Source organism: Sorex fumeus, unplaced genomic scaffold (genome assembly GCF_029834395.1).
Source record: "Sorex fumeus unplaced genomic scaffold, SorFum_2.1 ptg000285l, whole genome shotgun sequence".
In the NCBI taxonomy this organism is placed as follows: Eukaryota; Metazoa; Chordata; class Mammalia; order Eulipotyphla; family Soricidae; genus Sorex; species Sorex fumeus.
In genome coordinates this window covers 247,650-270,912 of record NW_026606342.1, presented here as the reverse complement: position 1 = coordinate 270,912, position 23,263 = coordinate 247,650, and the positions used below count along the sequence as shown (strand labels likewise).

Below are 23,263 nucleotides of genomic sequence, written 5' to 3'. Positions count from 1 at the left end.
AAATCAGCACAAGACTTGGTTGTCTTCTGTGAAACTGTATTCTTAATAGCCTGATTAAAGGCAGACCTTCCAGTTAGGTAAATTATCTGCTTGTTTACATTTTCCTGACATTTACAATTTCAAGACCTTGGGACAATTTTATTTCATTAATTACATCCTTTGTTCATCTATTTCCTGCAATATCCTAGCCTATTTGATTTGAACATACAGTCAAGTGTCTGTAATAAAGGAATGATTCTGCAAATATTGAGAGTTTTCAGTTTTAAATCCCAGGTCATAATTTCACAAAGTGGCCCTTATAAAAAGTTGTGTTTTTTTCTTTTTTGGATCACACCCAGCTGTGCTCAGGGCTTACTCCTGATCCTGTGCTTAGAGATCACTCCTGGCCGTGCACATATGGTATTTTAGGGATTGAACCCAGGTCAGTTGTGTGCAAGACAAGTGCCTTAACTGCTGTACTCTCACTCTGGCCTGTCTTCTGACTTTAAAGAGAAATTTCAGTGTTTTATTCAGTATAAAAGCTGTGGGCGTAATAGTTTATAACCTTGTTATATTGGAATATTCTTTTAATACGCAGTGAGTTTCCCAAATTTATTTGACCAACCTCCCCTTTTCAGAAACAATTACTCAGCGTCTGTTTCTCAAATCCCCTGCCAGAAGTACTTTCAATGAACTAATAGAGTGTCACCCCCCCCTTCCAAGCAGCTTGTGCCAACCATTATGAGAAAGATAAGATTCTGTTTATTACATGAATTTTGCATTTTTTGAGAACTCCTTGCATATCCTTAACGCACTATATGTAATTTTTCGTTACAGAAACTTCTGCTGACTCAGCTGGAAAAATGGATCATCATTCCCACCATATGGGGATGAGCTCCATGGACCATAACAGCACCATGCCACCCTCTCACCATCACCCCACCACCTCATCCTCACACCACGGCGGGGGAGACATGAACATGGTAAGTGCCACAGGAAGGCAGCCTAGGCCCTTTCCCAGCACTTGGGTCACAGAGACAATAGAATTTGGGGGTTGATTAGTTTGGGGTCCACAACTTATTTGGTGCTACAGGGCTATTCCCTTTTTAACGCTTGTGGGTTGCTCCTGCTGGTACTCAGGACCATGAGATTAAACCATGAACTTCCCCACCCCCAGCCCTAGACCTAATTGTCTTCAATAGTTAGTTTGCCATTGAGGTAAAAGGAAGTCTGAACCCAAAGAATCACAGGATTTATCTATCCCAGATCATGTGACAGGTTAGTTTCCAAGTCACACCACAACCAAGACTTCTAGTGTTTATTCTTCTCTATTTCTTTATTTCTTTTTGTCAGACTGAAGAGGAGTACAGGAGTTAAGCCACTTACTTTGCCATCCCTGATTCAAATCCCCAGCACTCCATGTGGCCTAAGACCACTCCTCGCTCTAACAAAACACAAGTTGGACATGGGGCCAAAGTGATAGTGTAGCTGGGTAAGGTGCTTGTCTTGCACACAGCCAATCTAAGCTCAACCCCCAGCATCCCATATGGCCCCCCAGGAGTGATCCCAGAGTACAGAGCCAAGAGTAAGCCCTGAGTACCCCCGGATATGGCCGAAAAACAAAAGTAAAAGCTGGATAACAAAACAACCCCTTTCTGAGTTTAGTTTTGGTCTACGGGAAAGATTTCCCACTTTGGTGAATTATTCTAATTAAATGTTCTAAGCCCCTTTGCCTGTAAAGCTCATTTAGAACCTTCCATTATCTCTGAGGGACTTGTTCTGGTTTCTTGGCAGCAAATGACCTTCTACTTCGGCTATAAGAATGTGGAAATACTGTTTGCTGGCTTGATAATAAATACACCTGGAGGTGAGTACGCTGCCTTCCAGTGTCTCGGATGTGATGACCACGTGAACAGACAGTGAAGTTAAGCCTTCAGCCATGGCAGTGGTGGGACAGGGGCCCAAATCCTCTAGACCCCACCGGTGTACTACTCTTTCTGTTATAATGGACTATTACATCCTTCCTAATTGGGGTCTATCTTAAGGACCGTCTGAGCTTTGAGGTAGCCCTATCTTTGTGTCTGTTATGTTGAGTTGGTGTACCTTAAATATAGGTTGCACGGGTTCTATACCATTTAAGTACAAAAATTTAGTTTGGAGGAGGTGGCATTCAGTTCAGATCATGTGCAAAACATTCTTGTCATTACTAGCACTTCACAGTGTGGAAAAAGTAGCACTTAAGATTACTTCATTTCAGGGGTTGGAGTGAGAGCACAGCGGGTAGGGTGTTTGCCTTGCTCCGGCCGACGCAGGTTCGATTCCCAGCATCCCACATGGTCCCCTGAGCAGAGCCAGGAGTAACCCCTGTGCATCACTGGGTGTGACCCAAAAAAATTACTTTATTTCCCCTCCTAGTCTACATGTAACACACTAATGGAATGACTTCAGCAGGTTATTCAACGATTTTTTATATCTTAATTCAGAAAATGAGTTCTGTGGAGATGGTGCTGCTCTTCATTAATACTGTGTTAGCAGTGGAATACTATGCAACCATCAGGAAAAATGAAGTCATGGAGTGTCCATCCATTCTGACTCATGAGTCAGGAGAGGGACAGACATAGAATGATAGCACTAATTTGTGGGATATAAAAAACATAGTACGAGGCTATTGGCTAAAGACAATAGAAACAAGGGCCAGGAGGGCTGGTCCACTGTCGGAAGCTTGCCAACAAGTGGTGGGGGAGAGGGCAGTTAGGATCAATAAGGAACCTCTATGACAATGATAATTGGAAATGATCACTCTGAATAAGAACTTCGAGCTGAAAGTAGGTGAAGGGACATACGTAACCTTTCAGTAACCCGTGTTGCAAACCAAGAGGAGAGAGAGGGAAGGAACGAGGGAGAGAAAGAAGGAAAGTGCCTGCTGTATAGAGGCAGACTGGGGGTAGGGGTGGAAGGGGGAAAGGGAGGGACATTGGTGGTTGGAGACGTACACTGGTCGAATGTCATGTGACCAAAACCCAGTCAATCATAAAACGCTTTGTAACTGATAAAACTGTTAGCATTTCTCTTCTATTTCTGAAGCCGTAACTATTGTGAATGGCACCTACACGTTGTATTAGAATTCAGTAGTGTCAGTTTTTCCCTGCTGTCTCTCTGGTCGGGACAGCACTCCCCGTTTCATGGTGTTTGCACCTGTGTCTCATGACTGTCTCTTCCCGTTCAGAAATGGCTGGCGCTTTCGTGGCAGTGTTCTTACTTGCAATGTACTACGAAGGACTCAAGATAGCCCGAGAGCGGCTGCTGCGCAAGTCTCAGGTCAGCATCCGCTACAATTCCATGCCTGTGCCCGGACCAAACGGCACCATCCTGATGGAGACGCACAAAACGGTTGGGTAAGATGAAGGACTTGCAATTTTGTCTGACCTTGATCTTGACCTGTCTTTGGAGGTTTGCAGGGTGGGTCCTGAGCCAACCAAAAGGGGGATGAACATGACTATACCGGTTCTTTGGGAAGATCGATAGGATCAATTTTTTTTAATTTGCCAAAGTATTAACAACCTGACAAGGATACAAGTCAGGGTATAGCAAATTGATGATGCTCTCAGGGGCCACTCCCAGCTCCTTTCTTAGGATACTGCAAATACTAGGGGTCATCCACAAAGCATATGCTTAACCCTTTGAGCAATCTCCCCAGTTTTGATTACATTCTATAAGAATTTGTTCCTATTTATTAGAATTTACAGATGTCTGGGTTCCATCTAAGAAAATATCAAGATATATAAAATACCCCCCACAGGTTGGCAAGATGCTCTTTTGAAATTGTTTCCATAGAAATGTAGTTTTTTGTTTGTAAGTAAGATAGTATTAGGTTGGTTGGTTGGTTTGATTGGTTAATTAATTTGTTTTTGGACCTCACCAAGTGGTGCCCAGGACTTACTCTTGGTTCTTCAGCTCAGGGATCAGGGATCAGCTCAGGAAGATCGATCTGTTGCTTTCATTGTTGTTTTGTTCGTTTTGTTTGGGGACCACACCGAGAAATGCTCAAGGGGTTACTCCTGGCTTTGTATTCAGGAATTACTTCTGGTCATGCCCATTTTTATTGAAACTTACGAAGGAAGAGGTGAGAGGAAAAAAAGAATAGATGTACATGGACCTGGGCTTCTCGGTGGAAAAAAAGCAAAGAGATACAGAAACAAGTGTGCAAGATACATGTTCAAGAGAGAAAATGGGTTTGACAAGCAAGCCAGAAATGCAGGTCTTAAAACTAAATTGTGTGTGTGTTTGGTGGGTGAGGGGATCTTAAAACTAAATTGTGTATTTGTTTGGGTTTGGGGGGAAGTTGTAGAGATTGTACCAGGGTTAAAACACTAGTCTTGTATTTCCATCACTATATGTGGTCCCCTAAATACTGCCAGGGATCATTCATGAAAACAGAGCTAGGAATAGCCCCTGAGCACCAAAGACTGTGGCCCCAAAACAAGCAAGCAAAAAAAAAAAAAAAGACGTGGAAGCTCAAGATACCCTGTTGACCGAAATCCATCCTTTCAACCCTCAATCCTATTCCTTTTTTGTTGGTTTGTTGGTTTTGCTTTTCAGGTCACACCCTGCAATGCCTGGCCCATGAACTCAGGCATTACTCCTGGCGGTGCTCAGGGGACCATATGGGATGCCAGGAATCAAACCCTGGTCGGCCGTGTGCAGGGCAAATATGCCCTACCCACTATGCTATCGCTCCAGCCCCAATCCTATTCCATTTTTAGAGAATCTGATTTTTGCAAAGACAAAAGGCTTTAAGATCCAGGCCATAATTAGAAGGGTTTCGGCCATCCCTTTCAAGATTCAGGGTAGAGTTAAGTTAGGGGATTACTTCTTTCCTTTGACTTCAAAAAGGTTTCTTCCCACTGATCAATAACATCATCTGGCCACTGCTTATAAGGCAAACAGTCCTGTCATTTCATTTCCAGGAACCTATTGGCCACCCACATCCGCACAAGTACCTGTGAGTTGCCCAGGTAACAGTGAGGCACTTCCATTCGAATCTGTCTTAAGACTCCCAACTGGTGCCCGTCTCTGCTTGGCAGTTCAGTGCTAAGCCATGAACCGGAAGCCCTCTAGGGGTCCGTCCCTGACTGTCATCTTTTCACTCCGCAGGCAACAGATGCTGAGCTTCCCTCACCTCCTGCAGACAGTGCTGCACATCATCCAGGTGGTTGTCAGCTACTTCCTCATGCTCATCTTCATGACCTACAATGGGTACCTCTGCATCGCCGTGGCCGCGGGGGCCGGCACCGGCTACTTCCTCTTCAGCTGGAAGAAGGCAGTGGTGGTGGATATCACGGAACATTGCCATTAACGGCAGACCCCATGGTGTGGCCTTCTTCATTGCAGTGGGAAACAGTTCAAGACTGGAAGACATAATAACTCCTGATATCTCCCCTCTACACACACACACACACACACATACAGAGAGCTGTCAGTAGAGGTTTAGCTCACGGTCTGTTAGCTAAAGTGATCGTCTCCATTACTATTTTCTAATGAGCTAGAATTCCCCAATTTGCTCAAGGAAGCCACCCATGAGATGTTCTCTCCCTCCCTTTTAGATCCAAGTTCTTATCTAATCCAGGTAGCTTTCTATTCAATGACTTGATCACCTACTTCCTTTTTTATTGGTTTTATTTTTATTTTTTAATAAATGTGTGAATCTGTTGGGGTTATTTTCCCTTTGGTTAACTTCAACCAGGATTGATCATAACTGATGGAAATTCTTGCCCAATTAAGCCAAGAACCCAAACTAAATAGTAATTAAAGGAAAAAAAGAAACACCTCGAGTCTTAGGACCCAGTGAGTGAGGAATCCACTGCGCTTTCCCTGGTGGGGTTTTTGAACTGAAATCTTCCTCATGTGCAAACAGGTTTGGAGAGCGTGGACGTTTGTGGTCTTGGGAGGGGGCTTCCTCATTAACTGTGATCTATGCAGCCTTTTTTTGATTAGAATGAATTTAGAGATAGGAAAAATGACAATCAATTGAGCGAACATTTTAAAATAAAATCATTGGCATTTTACTTTGACTTGGTACCTTGGCGTGTCACAGCTAACTGAAGCAGGAGCTTGGGGAGTTTCATTTTTTTATTGTCTTTGTTTCTAAGGTGTCTACTTCTAAATTAGAGGTTTTCAAACTTGAGGGTGCACCTAGAATCGCCTAGAGGGTTTGTTGAGACACAAGTTAATGGACCACAAATCTGTTGGCGTTTCTAACAAGTACCTGGTTATGGGCAAGGAGAGGCCCTGCTTGAGACTATTGGAGTGTCACGTGGTGTTGGCATGGACATATGGAGTGTTTAATTGGCCAGTGGTTCTATCTGGACTTTAAAACCTAATTCTTCAGCGATAGCTGGCAAATACTTTATTCCTCACACACTCAGGTCCAACAGCCAAATGCAGACGTGTGCGTGTGTGTGTACACACACACACACAGAACTGTGGCCAAAATGACTGTCAGCATGTGTGAAAATCACTATCCTGTGTTTTTTAAGATCTGTGGTTTCTTGGGAGTAGTTGGAAAGTTGAGAGAGACCTTTGATCTTGATCAGCAGCATGAGGCAGCCAGCCATCATTATTTTGCCCAGAAGAGCAAAGCTTCAGCTGTCCCTGAGGGTCAGCTTGGAGTGCAACCTGCTGATCACCAGCTTTTCCTTAGCCCCTGACATTCATGCCCACACAGGGGAACCCTGGACCACCTTTGTTACTCTGGGGAGTTAATTAAATTGCAAGTGGCCAAGACCATCTCTCCATCAAGAATCACGCTGGAGTTTTATTGTGTTCAGTTATTAGTCACTACAGTCTTGATCCCAGTCCAAACTACCTCTGTCAGGTGTTGAGCCCTCCCCTCCTTGGTGCTAGACTCCCAAGTGTGCCTCAGGGCAGTGGAGACAAACCAATCCTGTTGGCCTTTGTTGTGGTTTCCAAGTTTGTGGGCGCCAGTTCTATTGTGTAGAGTGAGGACCACGGTGAGCCTACTGGATTGAAGTGAAAATCTAAACCAGCATTTTTCTCTCATTCCAACCTCTCAGAGTGCTGATCCTAACCAAGAACAGTGAATGACAGGTACCGACAAGAGTTCAACATAAAGGTGTAACATAGCCTGTTATTACTTACTGTCTCAGAAGCCAAGGAATAAATAATAAAATCAGAATTAATATTTAGTGACCCTGGTGCTCTCTAGAAATCATGGCATGAATCGCTACAAAGTACCCTTTCTGGAACAGGACCGTAAGAATAAGGAATAAAAATAAGAGTCTAGTTTGACAAGTGTTAGGCTGAAACCCACTCAGTGTGGCGTAGGTTTTCAGATTTTCACAGTCACCTTAATGAAAGGCTTGAGTTTCCAAGACTTGAAAATCAGTGCCAGCAAGGAAGAGGTTCGTGAAGGAGAAAAGAATTAAACCTTAAACACCATCTTTTGTGAGTTCTGGGATTGTGGTATTATGGTATTATTATGATCCCATTGACCTTCATTTCTGATGTCTTGGCCATTCAATGCCTAACTTTGTTTTAGATCGTAATTTCTCTTTCCCTCCACTTCATCTGTGAAAGCTCGCTGCCCCATTTCTTTGTTCCCCTTTCTGCTCTCTTCCCATGAATCCACTTTGTCATGATCTCCCTAGTCCTGGGGTAGGGGACCTGGCCACATATTATCAGTCAACGTAAAACTTGGCCAGCGCTTAAGCATTCCTCAAGGAGCCATCGTGAAACTTCGGTAAGATGGGGTACCTCACAATGTCCCACACACAGTTCAATTCCTGGGTGCTGTTTCCCATGAGGTGGAAAAACACAGCCCCCTTGTGTCCACCAGGATGGGAGATTCGGATTTCTTCACAATTTCTGGAGTTCCCTTACAGGCTGTGGGCACTGGTTTGAGTTCTAGCCACAAGGGTCCCTAAATGGCACTGGGAGGTGTGGGGTCAAGGGGTACACATCTTTTGATCTTTTTAACCCTGCCCTTTCCAGCTGCGCCTTTCAAAAAGAAATATCTAAAGATACAAAAATCTGCTCATTGATACAATGCCTTAATCACTGGGTCTACAATTCCCATTGACTGTTTTAGATTGTAAGCTCCCGGAGAGCAGTATTGCTGTAGTGGAAACGTTTTAACACTGTCATGTGCTAAAGAACAAAATAAATATTTTGATTTTGTGAGTCTCTGCACATCTTTCCTTTCTGGGGAATATCAGAGTAAGCGTCCTGTCTTGCCCACACAGTCTGAGCCTGACTGTTCAGCCCTTCGGATGACAGGGCTGATAACAAGTGACTGGGTAGAGGGTTTGGGCGAGACCCCCTCCCTGCCCCAAGGGACCCAACACTGGCAGCCGAAAGCCTCCAGAACTCGACCTCCGTCGTGCTCACAGCTGCTCTCTCCAAGCCTCACCCAACCGTGACCCTGTTCCTGGACTATGCGGCTGCACAACACCTCATAGGACACACCCTACCCATACTCGAAGAGTACCGCACCACATTTGATGGGGTTCAAAGTAGGAGACAACCAATCTTAGAGCGAAATTATTTTTCACAGACTTATAGGAAGGATTAATGGCCCCTGGATGAAATACAACAATTTTCACACTCTTCGCTAAGGATACTATTTTTTAACATTTTCAGCGATAGCACAGCAGGTAGGGCACTCACCTTGCACGCGGCCGACCCAGGTTCAATTCCTCCATTCCTCTTGGAGAGCCTGGCAAGCTACGAGATTATCCCACCCGCACAGCAGAGCCTGGCAAACTCCCCGTGGCATATTTGATATGCCGAAAAGAGTAACAAGTCTCGCAATGGAGATGTTATTGGTGCCCGCTCAAGCAAATTATTTCAATTATGCTTTGGGGCAGGGATTAGGATTCGGGATGGAAACATCCCAAGTGTGGTGATGAGAGGGTATTATTGGTGGGACTGGTGTTTGAATATTAAATGTAACCAAATATTGTGAACTACTTTATAAAATCTTTTTAATGGGGAAAAAAAAGACTGGGAAGATGGCTCAGCGGCCTGGCACTCCTGCTGAGGCCCAGAGGCTAGTTTCATCACCTGATGGCCCACAGAGTGGCAGGCTCTGAAAGAACACATCACTTCCAGCCAGTACATGTCAGTCCTACAGGACTTTTTGCCCATGGGTTCTTATGAGATGTCCTGGGACACTGAATTTGAAAGCTAATATGCAGTTCCCTTACTTAAGCCTTCAGGCAAAAGTCTGAGTTAAACTTTTAAGAGTGGAAGCTCACTGCCAAGCCTTGATCAGAGCAATGGCCCTGCCAATCACCTTGGGAACAGCAGCATGCCCCTATCATGTCCTTCGTCCTGGCCTCCAGAATAGACTTCTGACCATTCAGCACCATTCCTAGTCTTCTCTATGGTGAGCATGGCCTTCGGGGACCCCTCAACACTGATGGAATCCTGAGTGACCTTAGACAAGTTATTTTTCTTCCTTAAAATGTTTTTTTTTTTTTAATTTTAGGGGGCTGGACCGATAACACAGCGGGTAGGGCATTTGCCTTGCACGCGGCCAACCTGGGTTCAATCCCTGGCATCCCATATGGTTCCTCAAGCACTGCCAGGAGTGCAGAGCCAGGAATAACACCTGAGCATCGCTGGGTGTGACCCAAAAAGCAAAAAAAAAAAAGCTTTTTATTTTTATTTTAAAAACTGGGGTGAGAGTGGGAAGAAATTGGGACCACATCTGCCAATGGCCAGGGCGTGTGGCTCTGTGCTCAGCAACCATTCCTGGAGGTGGCCAGGAAACTATGCGATGCTGGGTATTGCACGCAAGGCAAGCAAGCACCTTACCCTCTGGACTCTCTCTCCCTGGCCCTAGTTCTCACTTGTAAAAATGCAGTAATTGTACCTACTTGAATGAAGAGCAATATATATAAAGCAGGGCTTCAACTTTTCCCACCTGAAACCCCCTTCAGTCCAAAAAATGCCACAAAGCAAGTAGTGCCAGAAACTCCTTGGATTAATTACACATTTGGTTTTGAATTAACTTTTGCTTGGGGTTTGTTTGTTTGTTTGTTTGTTTGTTTAGGATCTTGCCCACACGGCAAAGCCTGGCAAGCTACCCGTGACGTATTCAATATGCCAAATACAGTAACAATTGTCACAATGGAGATGTTACTGGGCCCGCTCGAGCAAATCGATGAACAACGAGAGGACGGTGACAGTGACAGTGTTTGTTTTTGCTTTTGGGGTCACTCCCGCAATGCTCAGGGGTTACTTCTAGCTCTGCACTCAGGAATTACTGCTGGCGGAATAACTCCTTTGGTTGTTAACGCAATCCGAAACCTTTTACTGTTGCCAATGTTTCTGTGGCTCATCCCTATATTCAGTTACACAACCCGGGTTTGTTGTTCTTGTTTTGGAAGACCGCACTCAGCAGTGCTCAGTGTCGGGGGAGAACCATACAGTCCCAGGGATCAAACCCAGACCTCTAACACGCGATGTATGTGCATTAGCCCTTTGAACTATCTCTCTGTCCCTACAGTCCACAGTTTTTAAAAAGCCAGGATCTAAAGCACTCCAGTACATGAGACATCCAAGATAGTCAAATTTTTGTTTGTTTGGGGGCCACACGCAGTGGTGCTCAGGAGTTACTCCTGGCTAGGGTGTAGAATGCCTCTGTGACCTGTGCAGAATCGAGGATCACTCCTGCCAGGGATAGGGAGACCATATGGGGTTCCAGAGCCAAAACAGAGATGGCACTTGCAAGGCAAGTGCCCTACCCACAGTATTCTCTCCAGCCCATAAATATTATTATCAGCCCATAAATATTATTATTTGCTGTGCTGGAGTGATAGCACAGCGGTAGGGCGTTTGCCTTGCACACAGCCGGCCTGACCGAGCCAGGTTCGATTCCTCTGCCCCTCGCGGAGAGCCCGGCAAGCTACTGAGAGTATCTCGCCCGCACAGCAAAGCCTGGCAAGCTACCCATGACATATTCGATATGCCAAACACAGTAATAAGTCTCACAATGAAGACCTTACTAGGCCTGCTCGAGCAAATCGATGAACAACGGGAGGACAGTGCGGTGCAATGCTGGTTGCGACTCCACCTTCCAAGAAAATAAATGTCCCAGATAGAGCTGATGTTTCTTCACAGGCACTAGATCATTCTGAATTGGGACGATCCAGAAATAAACATTAGTAGCTTTTTCCACTCTGGAAACATGTATTTCCTCCTCTCCTCTCACACTTCACTCAGTAAAATTTTTGACAGAAACTGCTTTGTTTACTAAACAACAAATACCAGGACCAAAAAATTCAGAATTAATACATCTGATTCCAATTAAGGCCAAAAAGATTTACAGGAGCAATAAACTCTAGTCTCCTAATCTGGTAATTGTCTCCATTTCTTAAATAGAAATGAACATGGGGGCTGGAGCGGTAGTACAGAGGTTTGGGCACTTGCCTGGCATGAGGCCAACCCGGATTTGATCCCTGGAATCCCCTATGGTCCCCAAGCCTTGCCAGGAGTGATCCCTGAGTGCAGAGCCAGGACTAAGCCCTAAGAACTGCCAGGTGTGGCCCCAAACCAAAAAGTAAACAAGCATGGGGATCAGGGATGTAGCCCAGGAGTCGGACACATGCTCTGCACACATGAGGCCCTGGGTTTAAGCTGAGAACTTTAGTAACCGCATCTCACGGTACCGCTAATCATCACCAAACCCTCAGACCCAAGGGTAGAAAACTAGGAAAGAGTTTAGCAAGGAGATTTGGAAGACTGGGACCAGAACTCTGTCTGGCTTCAAATCTAAGCCACATCCTCGACACGTTGATTTGGTGTTGCAGTTCTTGCTCATTAAGCCAGTCAAGGGGTGGGCAACAGTGAGCGGGGCTGACTTCAGTGTGTTAATAACTGAGCATTAGTTTCACCTTTTGTAAAATTTGGAAAAGACACCCTTTGTAGGATGGGCATTTGATCATTGTATAATTGAAACCCAAGCACAAAAATGTGTACGTCTGCAACTGTACCTCATGATGTCTCACTATTAAAAATTTTAAAAATAAAAAATAAAATAAAATTCAGTCAAAAAAAAAAAAGACACCCTTTGTAGAATTTAAATGAAATAACTTACATAAAACTCTTGGTTCTGTGTCTTACAGAGCACGATGAATGCAAGGCTTGTGTGTGAGCAGGGGAAGATACTGAGAATGCCTCTGTGACCTATACAGTGATAGAGATCGGCACAGTTTAATTTTGCCTGTGTCTTGCCCTTCATATTCCCAGTGGTGCAGCAGGGATGATGCAGTGCCAGGGGTTGAACCCGGTCCTTCGTCATGTGAAGCATATACACTCAGCATATTGAGCTCTCCCCAACCTGCCTAATGTGTTTTTTTGTTTGTTTGTTTGGTTGGTTGGTTGGTTGGTTGGTTGGGATTTTTTGCTTTTTGGGACACACCTGGCAATGCACTGGGGTTACCCTTGGCACATGCACTCAGGAATTACTCCTGGCCATGCTCAGGGGACCATATGGGATGCTGGAAATTGAATCCTGGTCAGCCGCATGCAAGGCAAACACCCTACCTGCTGTGCTATCACTCCAGCCCCCGTTGATGTGGTTTTTTTTAAATTTATTTATTTTGAATACCCATCCCTCCACTAGTGACCATTTCCCACCACCACGGATCCCAGTATCCCTCCCACCCTCCCACCTACTCCCCCATCCCACCCTGCCTCTGTGGCAGGACATTCCCTTTTGTTCTCTCTCACCCATTGGGTGTTGTGGCCTGTATAAGAGTTAAGCCTGGTTTTCAGGGAGAAACGTTGGATGATTTACTTTCCATTGATCACTTTGTATATAGGGAGATGTCGCGTGGCTGTATAAGCGGACGTGCAGTTTGGAGTAAAGGTCCTGGTTCCCGCATACTCAAGCTATGCTTGTAGAGGCTCATGGTCACTGGGGTTCCATCTGGAGGAGGCAGGATGCGGCACCTACCCCATCTGGGACTCTGGGACTTCCCAGTGATCTCGGCTCTTTTTGGGACCTGGTGCATTCTCCGGGAGCTGTGGAGCCACCCGGCGGCCTTTCTTCTCTGTAGCTGTGTGCTGTAAAGATGGCGCTGGGGGGCGGGTTGTGGGCATGACTTCTGGAATCAGAGGTTACCTGGGAGCCGGGGTGGTCCCAGCAGTTTGGAGTAAAAGTCCAAGTCCTGGTTCCCGCATACTCGAGCTATGCTTGTAGAAGCTCATGGTCACCCGGGTTCCATCTGGAGGAGGCGTGATGTGTTTTTAATACTGTAAGAAAATTGGAAGTCCTAGAGAATACCAGAAGAATAAATATCTTCTGAGCTATATCATCTCCTCTCTCTGATTCTTGCACATTTTTTCTTTTGAGTCACCCCCCGTAGTGTTCTGAGGTAACCTGAACTTCTAGCTCTGCACTCAGTATCACTCCTGGTAGGTTTGCAGACCAAGTGGGATGCTGGAAATTGAACCTAGGTTGGCCATGGGCAAGGCAAGTGCCCTACCTGCAGTACAATCTGTCCAGTCCTCTTCATACTTTTTATATTGATTTTTTATTGCACATTGAATTACCATGAATAAGAATCACTAAGACATTTTTCATTAAGTTTCAGGCGTATATCATTACAACACCAATCCCTTCACCAGTGTCCACTACCCTCCACCAATGTCCTCGGTTTCCCTCTATTAGATTTAAAACATTCCATGGCGAGCCAGAGCTATAGTACAGTGGGTAAGGCACTTGCCTTGCATGTGGCCAGCCCAGGTTCAACCCCAACACCACACAGGGTTCACCATAGAGCTCTTGGTGGGGCATAGAGCACAGATTCTTGAGCACAAAGACAGCAGTAAACCTTGAACATCACCTGATGCGGCCCCCAAATGGAAAACACACCAACACACACAAATACCACTCTAGGGGAGCCAGAGAGATAGTGCAGAGTGCTGGAGAGTGCCAGTATAGAGTTCTGAACACCGAGTCAAGAGGAAGTCCTACCCGAGCATACTCGGTGTGTCTCAAAAGCCTAAGTGAATCAACACCTGAGATGGGCCAGGACGTAATTCAGTCGATATAGTACTAACCTTGCATGTGTGAGGACCTAGTGGTCCACAGTACCACTATTTAAAAACAGAGATGACCAGAGTGATAGTAGAGTGGGTAGGGCGTTTGCCTTGCACACAGCTGACCTGGGTTGGATCCCCAGCATCCCATATGGTCCCCCAATACTGCCAGGAGTAATTCTTGAGTGCAGAGCCAGGAATAACCACCGAGCATCTTTGGGTGTGACTCAAAAGGGAAAAAAATTGTAAAATACCTCAGAAAGCCTAGTGCTTTGGGGTCTTTTTCTTTCATTTTTTTTTCTTTCAGTTTTTGCAGTGCTGGGAAGCATACCCAGGGCTTCATATGTGAGGCCAGAGCTCTACTGCTGGGCTTCAGCCCCAGCGAGGGTCCTTTCTCTTACAGATGTTCCTTCCTGTGGCAGATCTGAACAGTGAAAACAGAAAGACATGATTTTAACATCTTCAGCCTCTCAGATTGGCTCCAAGTGGGAGAATCTTTTTTTAATTTTTAATTACTTTTTTTTTTTGGTTTGGGGACCACACCCAGTGAAGCTCAGGGGTTAGTCCTGGCTCTGCACTCAGGAATCACTCCAGGCAGGGCTTGGGAAACTATATGGGATGCCGGGGATCCAACCCAGGTCAGCCAAGTGCAAAGCAAGTGCCGTATTTGGTGTATTATCACTCTGGCCCCCAAGTAGGAGTAATTCTTCGGAAGGCCAAGAAGGAAGGGATTTTGCAATGTAGGAATACTTTTCGTTAGGAACATACCTGCTATTCCTGCTAACTGAAATGTAGGAACACTGTTATACTATTAGGAGCATCCACTGCCCTTCTCCACAAAGTTAAGACCAGGCAGCTATAAAACCATTCTGGAAATAGATTCTGGAAACTCTTAATTTGGCCAAGTTCACAGCAACTTCACAAGGGCAGAAGTCTTTGCCGGTTTTGTTCACAAATGTTAGAAAGTGCTTAGATCAGTACCTGACACATAGTAGGTGCTCAGCAAACACTTCCTTTTTAAGCCTTGTGATGCTCAGGGGTTACTCCTGGTTCATCACTCCCGGCGGTACTCAGGGGATGATGTGGAATGCTAGGTGTCAAACCCTGGTCAGCTGCATGCAAGACAGGTGCCCTACCCGCTGTACTATTGCTCTAGCCCCCCTCAGCAAACACTATCTGAATAAGTGATTTTTTTTAAGCACCAGGATCATATCCATTGTCCTGGGCTCATGTGGTGCTAGGGATCAAACCCAGAACCTTGCAAATATAAGGTATATGCTCTAGCACTAGAATCACCTCCCCAGTCCTGAACAAATGATTTAAATGAAAATAACAAGAACCAGCTAGAAATGTTCTGTGCACAGTGTCTCTTAATAAAGGTGGGAAGAATAATGATCCCTTAGGCAGCTATTACCTCGTAAAGTCTGGGATGAAGTGTCACTGACTTCATTAAGGATGCGACACACGCTTCCAAAAATAAATTTATTTTTAAAAACAAAAATCAGACATTTTCGAGAGTCAAATTTCTGTCTGCATTTCAGCTTATAGAGGTTAGGTGTCAGTCATCTCACCGGAAGAATCTCTCTTTCTCTCCCAGAAGTGGACCAGTCTGCGTGACCACAAACACTCCATTCTCTAAACTTGTCTGAGCTTGCGCTGTCCGTCCGCTCCGTGCACGGGCTCTGGCCTGCAACATAAACCACCACTAAAATTCGAAACTCCCAAACTGAGATGAGCGATTGTTGGGCTTGGGCTGGGGTTTATAGCCAATGCGGTCGTTTATCATTTGTTCCCGGCTCTTGGGGTCGCTGCTGAGTCCAATGGCTCCTTCTCCATCACTGCCTCCAACAACTTCCACATCTTCTTTCTGCTTCTTACGGGTCTGAAACCATAAAAGGTTCAGAATTCAGATGTTATTCTTTTTTTTTTTCTTTTTGGGTCACACTCAGTGATGCTCGGGGGTTACTCCTGGCTCTGCCCTCAGGAATTACTCCTAGTGGTGCTCGGGGGACCATATGGATGCCGGGGATTGAACCTGTGTCGGCCATGTGCAAGGCAAATGCCTTACCTGCTGTGCTATTGCTTCGGCCACAGGCGTTATTCTTTCCATTAACAAATTCCATTCATGTGGTTTAGGAAGGACTCAGAAGAAACAGGATCGATATACTGAAACCCCAGGTTTGGGTGATTACAGGTTCAATGGGGATACAGTGGTGAAAGATAGGCCCTCTGGACCAGAGTGATAGTACAGCAGGGAGGGCAGTTGCCTTGCACGCGGTGACCCTGGTTTGATTCCTGTCATCCCATACGGTCCCTCCAACCTGCCAGGAGTGATTCCTGAGCACAGGTAAAGGTAAAAGGTAAAGGCTCTCCCGTTGATCGTCGATTTGCTCGAGCGGGCCCAGTAACGTCTCCATTGGAGACTTTGTTGTTACTGTGTCTGGCATATCGAATACTCTCGGTCGCTTGCCGGGCTCTCCGAGAGGGGCGGAGGAATCGAACTCGGGTCGGCCATGTTGGCCGCTTGTAAGGCGAACGCCCTACCCGCCCCGACCACCACTGGGTGTGGCCCCCAAACAAAAATAAAACAAACAAAATAAACTGAGAAGATGGATCTCAACTTCCAAGATGTCAGTCTCGCGGGGAAACGGCTACTCAGGGCCATGACAGAGGGAAGGCTACGTCACACAAGGGAGAGGGGAGGATGGAGTGTGCTGTGAGGGTGGCTTAGAGCAAGAAGTGGAAGGTGAAATGTCCATCGTCGACAAAGGAGCTGGGATTGGGGCTTGAGTGGCAGAGCACACACTTAGCCCCCGGTTTGATTCCTCGCACTGTGTGCCCCCCACCCCGCCATCCTGGGAGAGCTGGATGTGGACCTACTGGACTCTAACCACCACTGTTGCAGGGAGGGGAGGACAGGGAGGGGAGGGGAGAGAGGGGAGGGAAGGGGAGTGGAGGGAAGAATGGAAGGAGGGAGGGAAGGAGGCAGGGAGGGAGGGAGGGAGGGAGGGAGGGAGGGAGGAAGGAAGGAAGGAAGGAAGGAAGGAAGGAAGGAAGGAAGGAAGAAAGGAAACCTTTAGACTGGGAGACAGACGGAAGAACTTTAGCACAGGCCACGCACGACTGAGGCCCAAATTCAATCCCCAGTACTGTTTAGCCCTCAGAGCACAGCCTAAGTCACTCGGGAAACCCCCGCACATCAAAAAATAACAACCAGACCAGGGAAAGAATAGAATGTTTTAGCAAAAGCCTATTCCAAAGACTAGAGAATAATGTAACTAGTAAAACCACTGGAAACAGAAATTTACACTCGAACAACACTATGAAATGAAAAGTACCAAACAAAGCAAATGGGACAAAATATAACACAGGAATATTTTATCCAAAAGACTGAATGAGGGGGCTGCGTTTTGTGTTCAGAAAAAGGATTTTGCTCTTAGTAACAAGTGAAGCAGAATCCACAAAATCTTTGTCTTCCTTTGATCCTTTAAGGGACTAATCTGTGTCCCAGTAGCTTCTACTGCCTCACTGTAAAACTATCAGATAATATGAGTTTCAGGGAGGGGAGTTCTGGTCCTCTATTCTAAGGAAGGGTCTGTGCTCAGAAATCATCCTTAGCAGTGCCAGAGACTGAACCAGGTTCGGCTGCATGCAAGGCAAGTACCATAGCCCTGCACTATCTCCCTGGCCCCTTAAGCTTAAGAAAGTGAACAGAGCGGTAGGAACAGGGTCAGTGACAGAGGGTACTCCTTACAGGCATGGGACAAGGCCCTGGGTGCCACTCAGGGACCAGAACATAAATCCCCACAGAACTACAGTCACTCCCCATTCCTCCCATGACCCGTGTTTGGGGAACAAAAGCAAAAGAAGAGCGAAGATAGTTATCTGGAATTTCTTAACAGAAGAATGGTTCCACTGGGACTGGAGAGATAGCGCAGTGGGTAGGGCGTTCACCTTGCACACGACCAACCCGGGTTCGATTCCCAGCGTCCCACATGGTCCCCTGAGCACCACCAAGAGTAATTCCTGAGTACAGAGCCAGGAGTAACCCCTGTGCCTCGCCCGGTGTGACCCAAAAAGAAAAAAAAAAGAATGGCTCCACTGAACCGGGATCACCATCATTCTTCAACACTTTCTACTGAACTGGGAGACTGGAAATATCTTTATTATCTATTTTGATCACTTGATCACTTGACATCCCATTGTTCCTCGATTTGCTCGAGTGGGCCCAGTAACGTCTCCATCATGAGACTTGTTACTGTGTTTGGCATATTGAATACGTCACGGGGAGCTTGCCAGGCTCTGCCGTGCCAGCGAGATACTCTCGGTAGCTTGCCGGGCTCTCCGAGAGGGGCAGAGGAATCGAACTCGCGTCGGCCATGTTGGCCACTTGTAAGGCAAACGCCCTACCGCTGTGCTATTGTTTTATTCTAGCAGCGCCCGATTTGAACACAGGACTTTATGCATGAACATAGCACTTTAAGCAAGTGCTCTGCTGCTGATTCATCCCTGGCGCCAGAACTGTGAGCATCTGCATTCTGAGGGGGTGGATGGGATGCCACACACCTGGCAGTGTTCAGGGGCAATGTTTTCCTGAAAATCAGACTTTGGTCAGATGTACACAAGGCTAGCACTTAATGTCTGAACTATTTCTTTAGCACTGAACTATGAGCATTTAAATATCAATGTCAAGGGGTTGGAGAGTGAGGATAGTGGGTAGGGCACTTGATTTGTATGTGGCCAACCTGGGTTTGATCCCTGGCAAGCCATATGGTCCCCTGAGCACTGCCAGGAGTGAGTGATTCCTGGGTGCAGAGCCAGGAGAAAGCCCTGAGCATCGCCGTGTAGAGGCCCCAAAATAAACAAACAAAAATACCAATTCAAAAATACCAAGAGTGAATCAAATAAGAAACTAGTAAGTCCTTTGTGAAAACAAGTTCTAAAAGGCAGAGAACGGAGATGGGGCTGAGGTTAGAGCTAAGCATTTGAGGGCTTGCCTGGTGGGAGGCTCTGGGTTTGAACCCTGCACTGAGAATAAAAAATAAAATAAAATGAAAAGACCCAGGGCTGCAGATATGCTTCTCGGGGCCCAATGCATGTTCTGCATGTGGCAGTACAGGGCTCAACTCCCAGGGGTCCACTACCCGGAGTCAGGAGCTGCTCCCAGCACCATCAGGGTGGCCTCAAATACACAACCAAAACTAAATAAATAAAAAAGCAAAAGACGCTACAACTTAATATATGCTGAGAAACTCCGAGACCATCCAGATGGAAGGAAAACATTTCTGAGTCCTTCACCATTAATAACTGCTGTCTTCGGACGGAGACTTTTCACTAAAACTAATGAAATACCAATTTCCCACAGGTCTTACTGCTCAGGGACAGGCTGTCCTCCGCCTTCATTACTCTCAAGACAGAGCAGAACCATATAGAACTGCCTTCAGGGCCCCCCCCAACACCCGCCCCCAGCCAGGGTACTGGTTTCTGCCTAACGAACTGTGAAACAAGGAATCCCTGCCCTTATAATCCATCCAGTTTGTTGCAGTTTGTTATGCAGCCGAAGGAAACCAGTAAAACATTAGGCCTGAAATGCCTGTAAAACATCCAAATGTAGAGTTCAGGTAAACTGTTGGCATAAGAGATCAGAGCACAATAGTTAAAGCTACTGTTTTTAAATAGTCGTTAAGGGGCTGGAGGGGTAGCACAGGGGTAGGGCGTTTGCCTTGCATGCGGCTGATTCAGGTTCGATTTCCAGGATCTCATATGGTCCCCTGAGCACTGCCAGGAGTAATTCCTGAGTGCAGAGCCAGGAGTAACCCCTTGCATCGCCAGGTGTGACCCAAAAACCAAAAAACAAAACAAAACAAAACTACAACAGAACTGTCCTTAAGGGGGCCTTAGAGATAGTACACCAGGTAGAGGACATTTACATTTACTTGCACGTGGTAGACTGGGGTTCAATCCCCAGCATCCCACATAGTCCCTCGAGAGCTGCCAAGGGTAATTCCTGAGTGCAGAGCCAGGAGTTAAGCCCTGAGCATCGCTGGGTGTGGTCCCAAAACCAAAATAACAAACAAATAAATAGTATTTCGGTTCAGAAACTGTGCTCTGACCTCCAGGTCCTTTCGAATGCTCTCAAATTCCTCAATGTCATCAAGCTTCAGCTCCAGGCGGGTTGGTTTCCGTCGCAGCATCCTGAAATCCACAGAGGCCCAGATCCAGGGAATGGCTGTCAGAAGCGGCAGGGAGGAAAGAAAAATCAGAGGGCACAAATGACAAATCAATTTGTAAGCATGCAAATTTAAGTTCCAAAAAGAACTGCTCTACTGCCTGTTTGAACTTACCTGCAAACTTGTTTGTTTGGGTTTTTTGTTTGGGGGGAGGGGCACACCCGTCAGTAAGCAGGGGCGACCTGGTTTGGTGCTCAAGAGCCCAGGTGGTGGCAGGAACCCCACACTCACGCATACAAAGCATACACTCTAGTTCTCTGAGTTATCTCTCTGGCCAAATTTTTTTTCACACATAGACTTCTAAGATGTAAGTGACAGAGATCCTCAATTCTGTAATTCCAAGGAGGAATTTGATCTTTCCTGAGAAACTAAAAACAGCAAGCCAGAATCCTTGAGAAAGAATTCTGAACAATTCAGCTTAATCTAACCATCAGTCACATTCAAAGAAAAGTCTATGAAGAGCATAAAGTTATGACATGATTCTTTTTTTTCGGGGGGGTCCATACCCGGCGATCCACAGGGGTTACTCCTGGCTCATGCACTCAGGAATTACTCCTGGCAGTGCTCCGGGGACCATACGGGATGCTGGGAATCGAACCCGGGTCGGCCACGTGCAAGGCAAGCGCCCTACCCGCTGTGCTATCGCTCCAGCCCCACGACATCATCATTAAAGGGATAAAACAAAAATCGGTTTTGTTATGTCTTGTTTTCTGGCACCCCCATATGGTCCTTCTTACCCACGAGAAGTGATTCCTGAGCACAGAGCCAGGAGTACACCCTGAGCCCCGCCGAGTGGCCCAAAATCAAACAAAAAAATGAAAACAAAAACATTAGAAAAAAGTAGTCCTGAGCCCCTGAGCACCACCTGGTGAGGTTCCTACGAGAAATATCTATCTTGGGGCTGGGGGGGTAGCTCAGTAGTAGAGCAAGATATACATATAGTTTATATACATCTATCTAATAGTTTAACTCAATCAAGCTAGGGGAAGGGTATATATACATATAATTTATATAAACTATTTTTTATATAAACTATTGCACTTGATCAACTATACGCACAACTGTGATTCATGCTCACCTCTAAATGCTAAATCAGTTTACGGAATCTCATATAAACACCTTCTAACTCACCAGTTCACCGGGCTATCCCTCGGGTCCTAGAAGGGCAGGTCATTCATTAAACAAGCACTTCCGGTTGCTCCAGATCCAGTGTGAAAAGGCGCAATCACTTCTGTGGGGGAAATAAACAAGATTGCAATACAGTGTAGTCAGAACCCTGACAGGGTAATGCAGAGGTGTCACCCAGTACTCAACCCAGTATTCTCTGGGAGCCTGGGGACAGGGAGGCGGCCAACTTCCCCCTTGGAGGAGGCTTGGGACAGGCAGAGAAATGGGACCAAGGGCAGAGAAGACAAGCACGTGAAGGAGCAAGAGTCTGAGAACACAAAATTAAGCTCACGCATTTTTATTTAAAAAAAAAATATGGGGGGTGGGGGTTGCGGTAGAGCTGTATCTCCTGATGCTCAGGGCTTTCGCCTACATTCAGGGGTCATGCTTGGCTGTGCTAGGGGGAATCACAGTGGATGCCTGAGGATTGAGCTTTGCCTGCTGTACAATTTTTCCAGCCCCTTAACTTGTTTTTGATGAATCGGGGAGGGTTTGGTGGTGCTGAGCGCTATCCCCAGCTGTAGTCAAGAAATTGGTGTGAAGGGTAAGGGGTAGGGGTGTCCATCCAGGGCTCCTGTATGCAAAGCCTGAGCTCAGCCTCTTGCTTAAGCCACCGTTCAGTCCATGCCCTGCCGCGTTCAGAGCTGACTCCTCTCTGTGCTCAAGGGATCATTCCCGGGTGCTGGGGCGGGTGGGGGGGGAGCAGGGACCAGACCAGGTGCATGCAAGGCAAAAGTGCCTTAACCCCTGTCCGATTAGCCCCCAAGCGAAAGTCATTCTAAGCACGTACAGCTATAATTATTAGTTTCTGAACGCTATCATTACTGGCCTCGGGGAGCACTCAGTGTAAGAGCACCTGAGGTCGCAGGTTCTGTTTCCCACATGCACCAGTGGAACCGCAGCGGGGCTGCTATTTGGGATCCCCTCCCCGTCACCAAGTGTGCAAGCAAGCTCTGGCGGCGCCCTGTCATCACTGAAATCACCAAAGGAAGGAGCATAAATAAAACATAATCCAAAAGTATCACATGTCACTGGGGCGAGGAGGGTCGCTCCAGCTTGCGAAATCAGCATTTTAAAAAAAAAAAAAAACATCCCCACCAGCTCAGCGAGGCTGAGCCTCGTTTCTCCCAAGGGCGCACGCCTGGGCGCCCAGAGCCACGTGGCCACGCGGCGTCCGCTGGCCGCCGGGGCTACTCCTAGCCCTCATCTCGCGGGGACTCGGACGCCAAGACCCCCAGGGAGACGCACACAAAGGCGGGGCACGCTCCAACGGCCGGTCTTCGTGTCCTCTGGGCGCTAGGGGGCCCTTTGGGTTTAATCCTTCGCCGTGCACCCCAGGGTCCCAGGGCGCCCAAATTCACCCCGCTCGGAGGCGGCCCCCGGAGCATCCCCGACAGCCGACGGGCAGGCAGGCGCGCCTTCCGCGGTCGCAGGGCTGCACCGGCCGCCCCGGGCCCAGGTCTCCATGGCAACGCATGGTCGGGGGCGCTGACTCCAGGCCGATTTGCAGCCTCTCCCGGGCCCGCGGCGCCGGCTGCCTCCGGCCCCGTCTCGAGCTCCGCCCGGAGTCGCGCGCTGCCGCGCACCTACCTCTCGGCGAGCGAGCCAGCTCCCGGAACCTCGCCCGCCGCCCGCCCAGCGGCCCCGCCACGCGGCGGACTACATCTCCCAGGATGCTCCGGGCCCCCCTGGCCGAAAACCTCGCCCGCCGCCCGCCCAGCGGCCCCGCCACGCGGCGGACTACATCTCCCAGGATGCTCCGGGCCCCCCTGGCCGAAAACCTCGCCCGCCGCCCGCCCAGCGGCCCCGCCACGCGG

At 47.2% G+C, this 23,263-nt stretch overlaps 2 protein-coding genes across 4 annotated transcripts in view; one reads left to right on the top strand and one right to left on the bottom strand.

The window, feature by feature from the left end:
* SLC31A1 (solute carrier family 31 member 1) overlaps positions 1-8,178 on the top strand; it is a 30,204-nt gene extending 22,026 nt beyond the window's left edge. For both annotated transcript variants that reach the window (XM_056109527.1, XM_056109528.1), the window contains 4 exons: positions 817-962; positions 1,774-1,846; positions 3,206-3,374; positions 5,134-8,178. In XM_056109527.1, the coding sequence (XP_055965502.1) occupies positions 843-962; positions 1,774-1,846; positions 3,206-3,374; positions 5,134-5,335 (564 nt within the window). In that variant the 5' untranslated portion in view covers positions 817-842 and the 3' untranslated portion in view covers positions 5,336-8,178. The remainder of the gene's footprint in view (positions 1-816; positions 963-1,773; positions 1,847-3,205; positions 3,375-5,133) is intronic.
* Positions 8,179-15,524: 7,346 nt separating this feature from the next.
* On the bottom strand, positions 15,525-23,097 carry CDC26 (cell division cycle 26). 2 transcript variants are annotated; one of them, XM_056109524.1, is made up of 4 exons: positions 23,037-23,097; positions 21,407-21,510; positions 20,163-20,278; positions 15,525-15,931 (listed from the first exon to the last, which is right to left on the bottom strand). In XM_056109524.1, the coding sequence occupies exons 3-4, from the start codon at positions 20,241-20,243 to the stop codon at positions 15,755-15,757; spliced, it is 258 nt and encodes an 85-aa protein (XP_055965499.1). In that variant the 5' UTR covers positions 20,244-20,278; positions 21,407-21,510; positions 23,037-23,097; the 3' UTR covers positions 15,525-15,754. The 2 variants fall into 2 exon arrangements, with proteins under 2 accessions (XP_055965499.1, XP_055965500.1); XM_056109525.1 differs by having other exon boundaries at positions 21,411-21,510.
* Between the last annotated feature and the right edge of the window lie 166 nt (positions 23,098-23,263).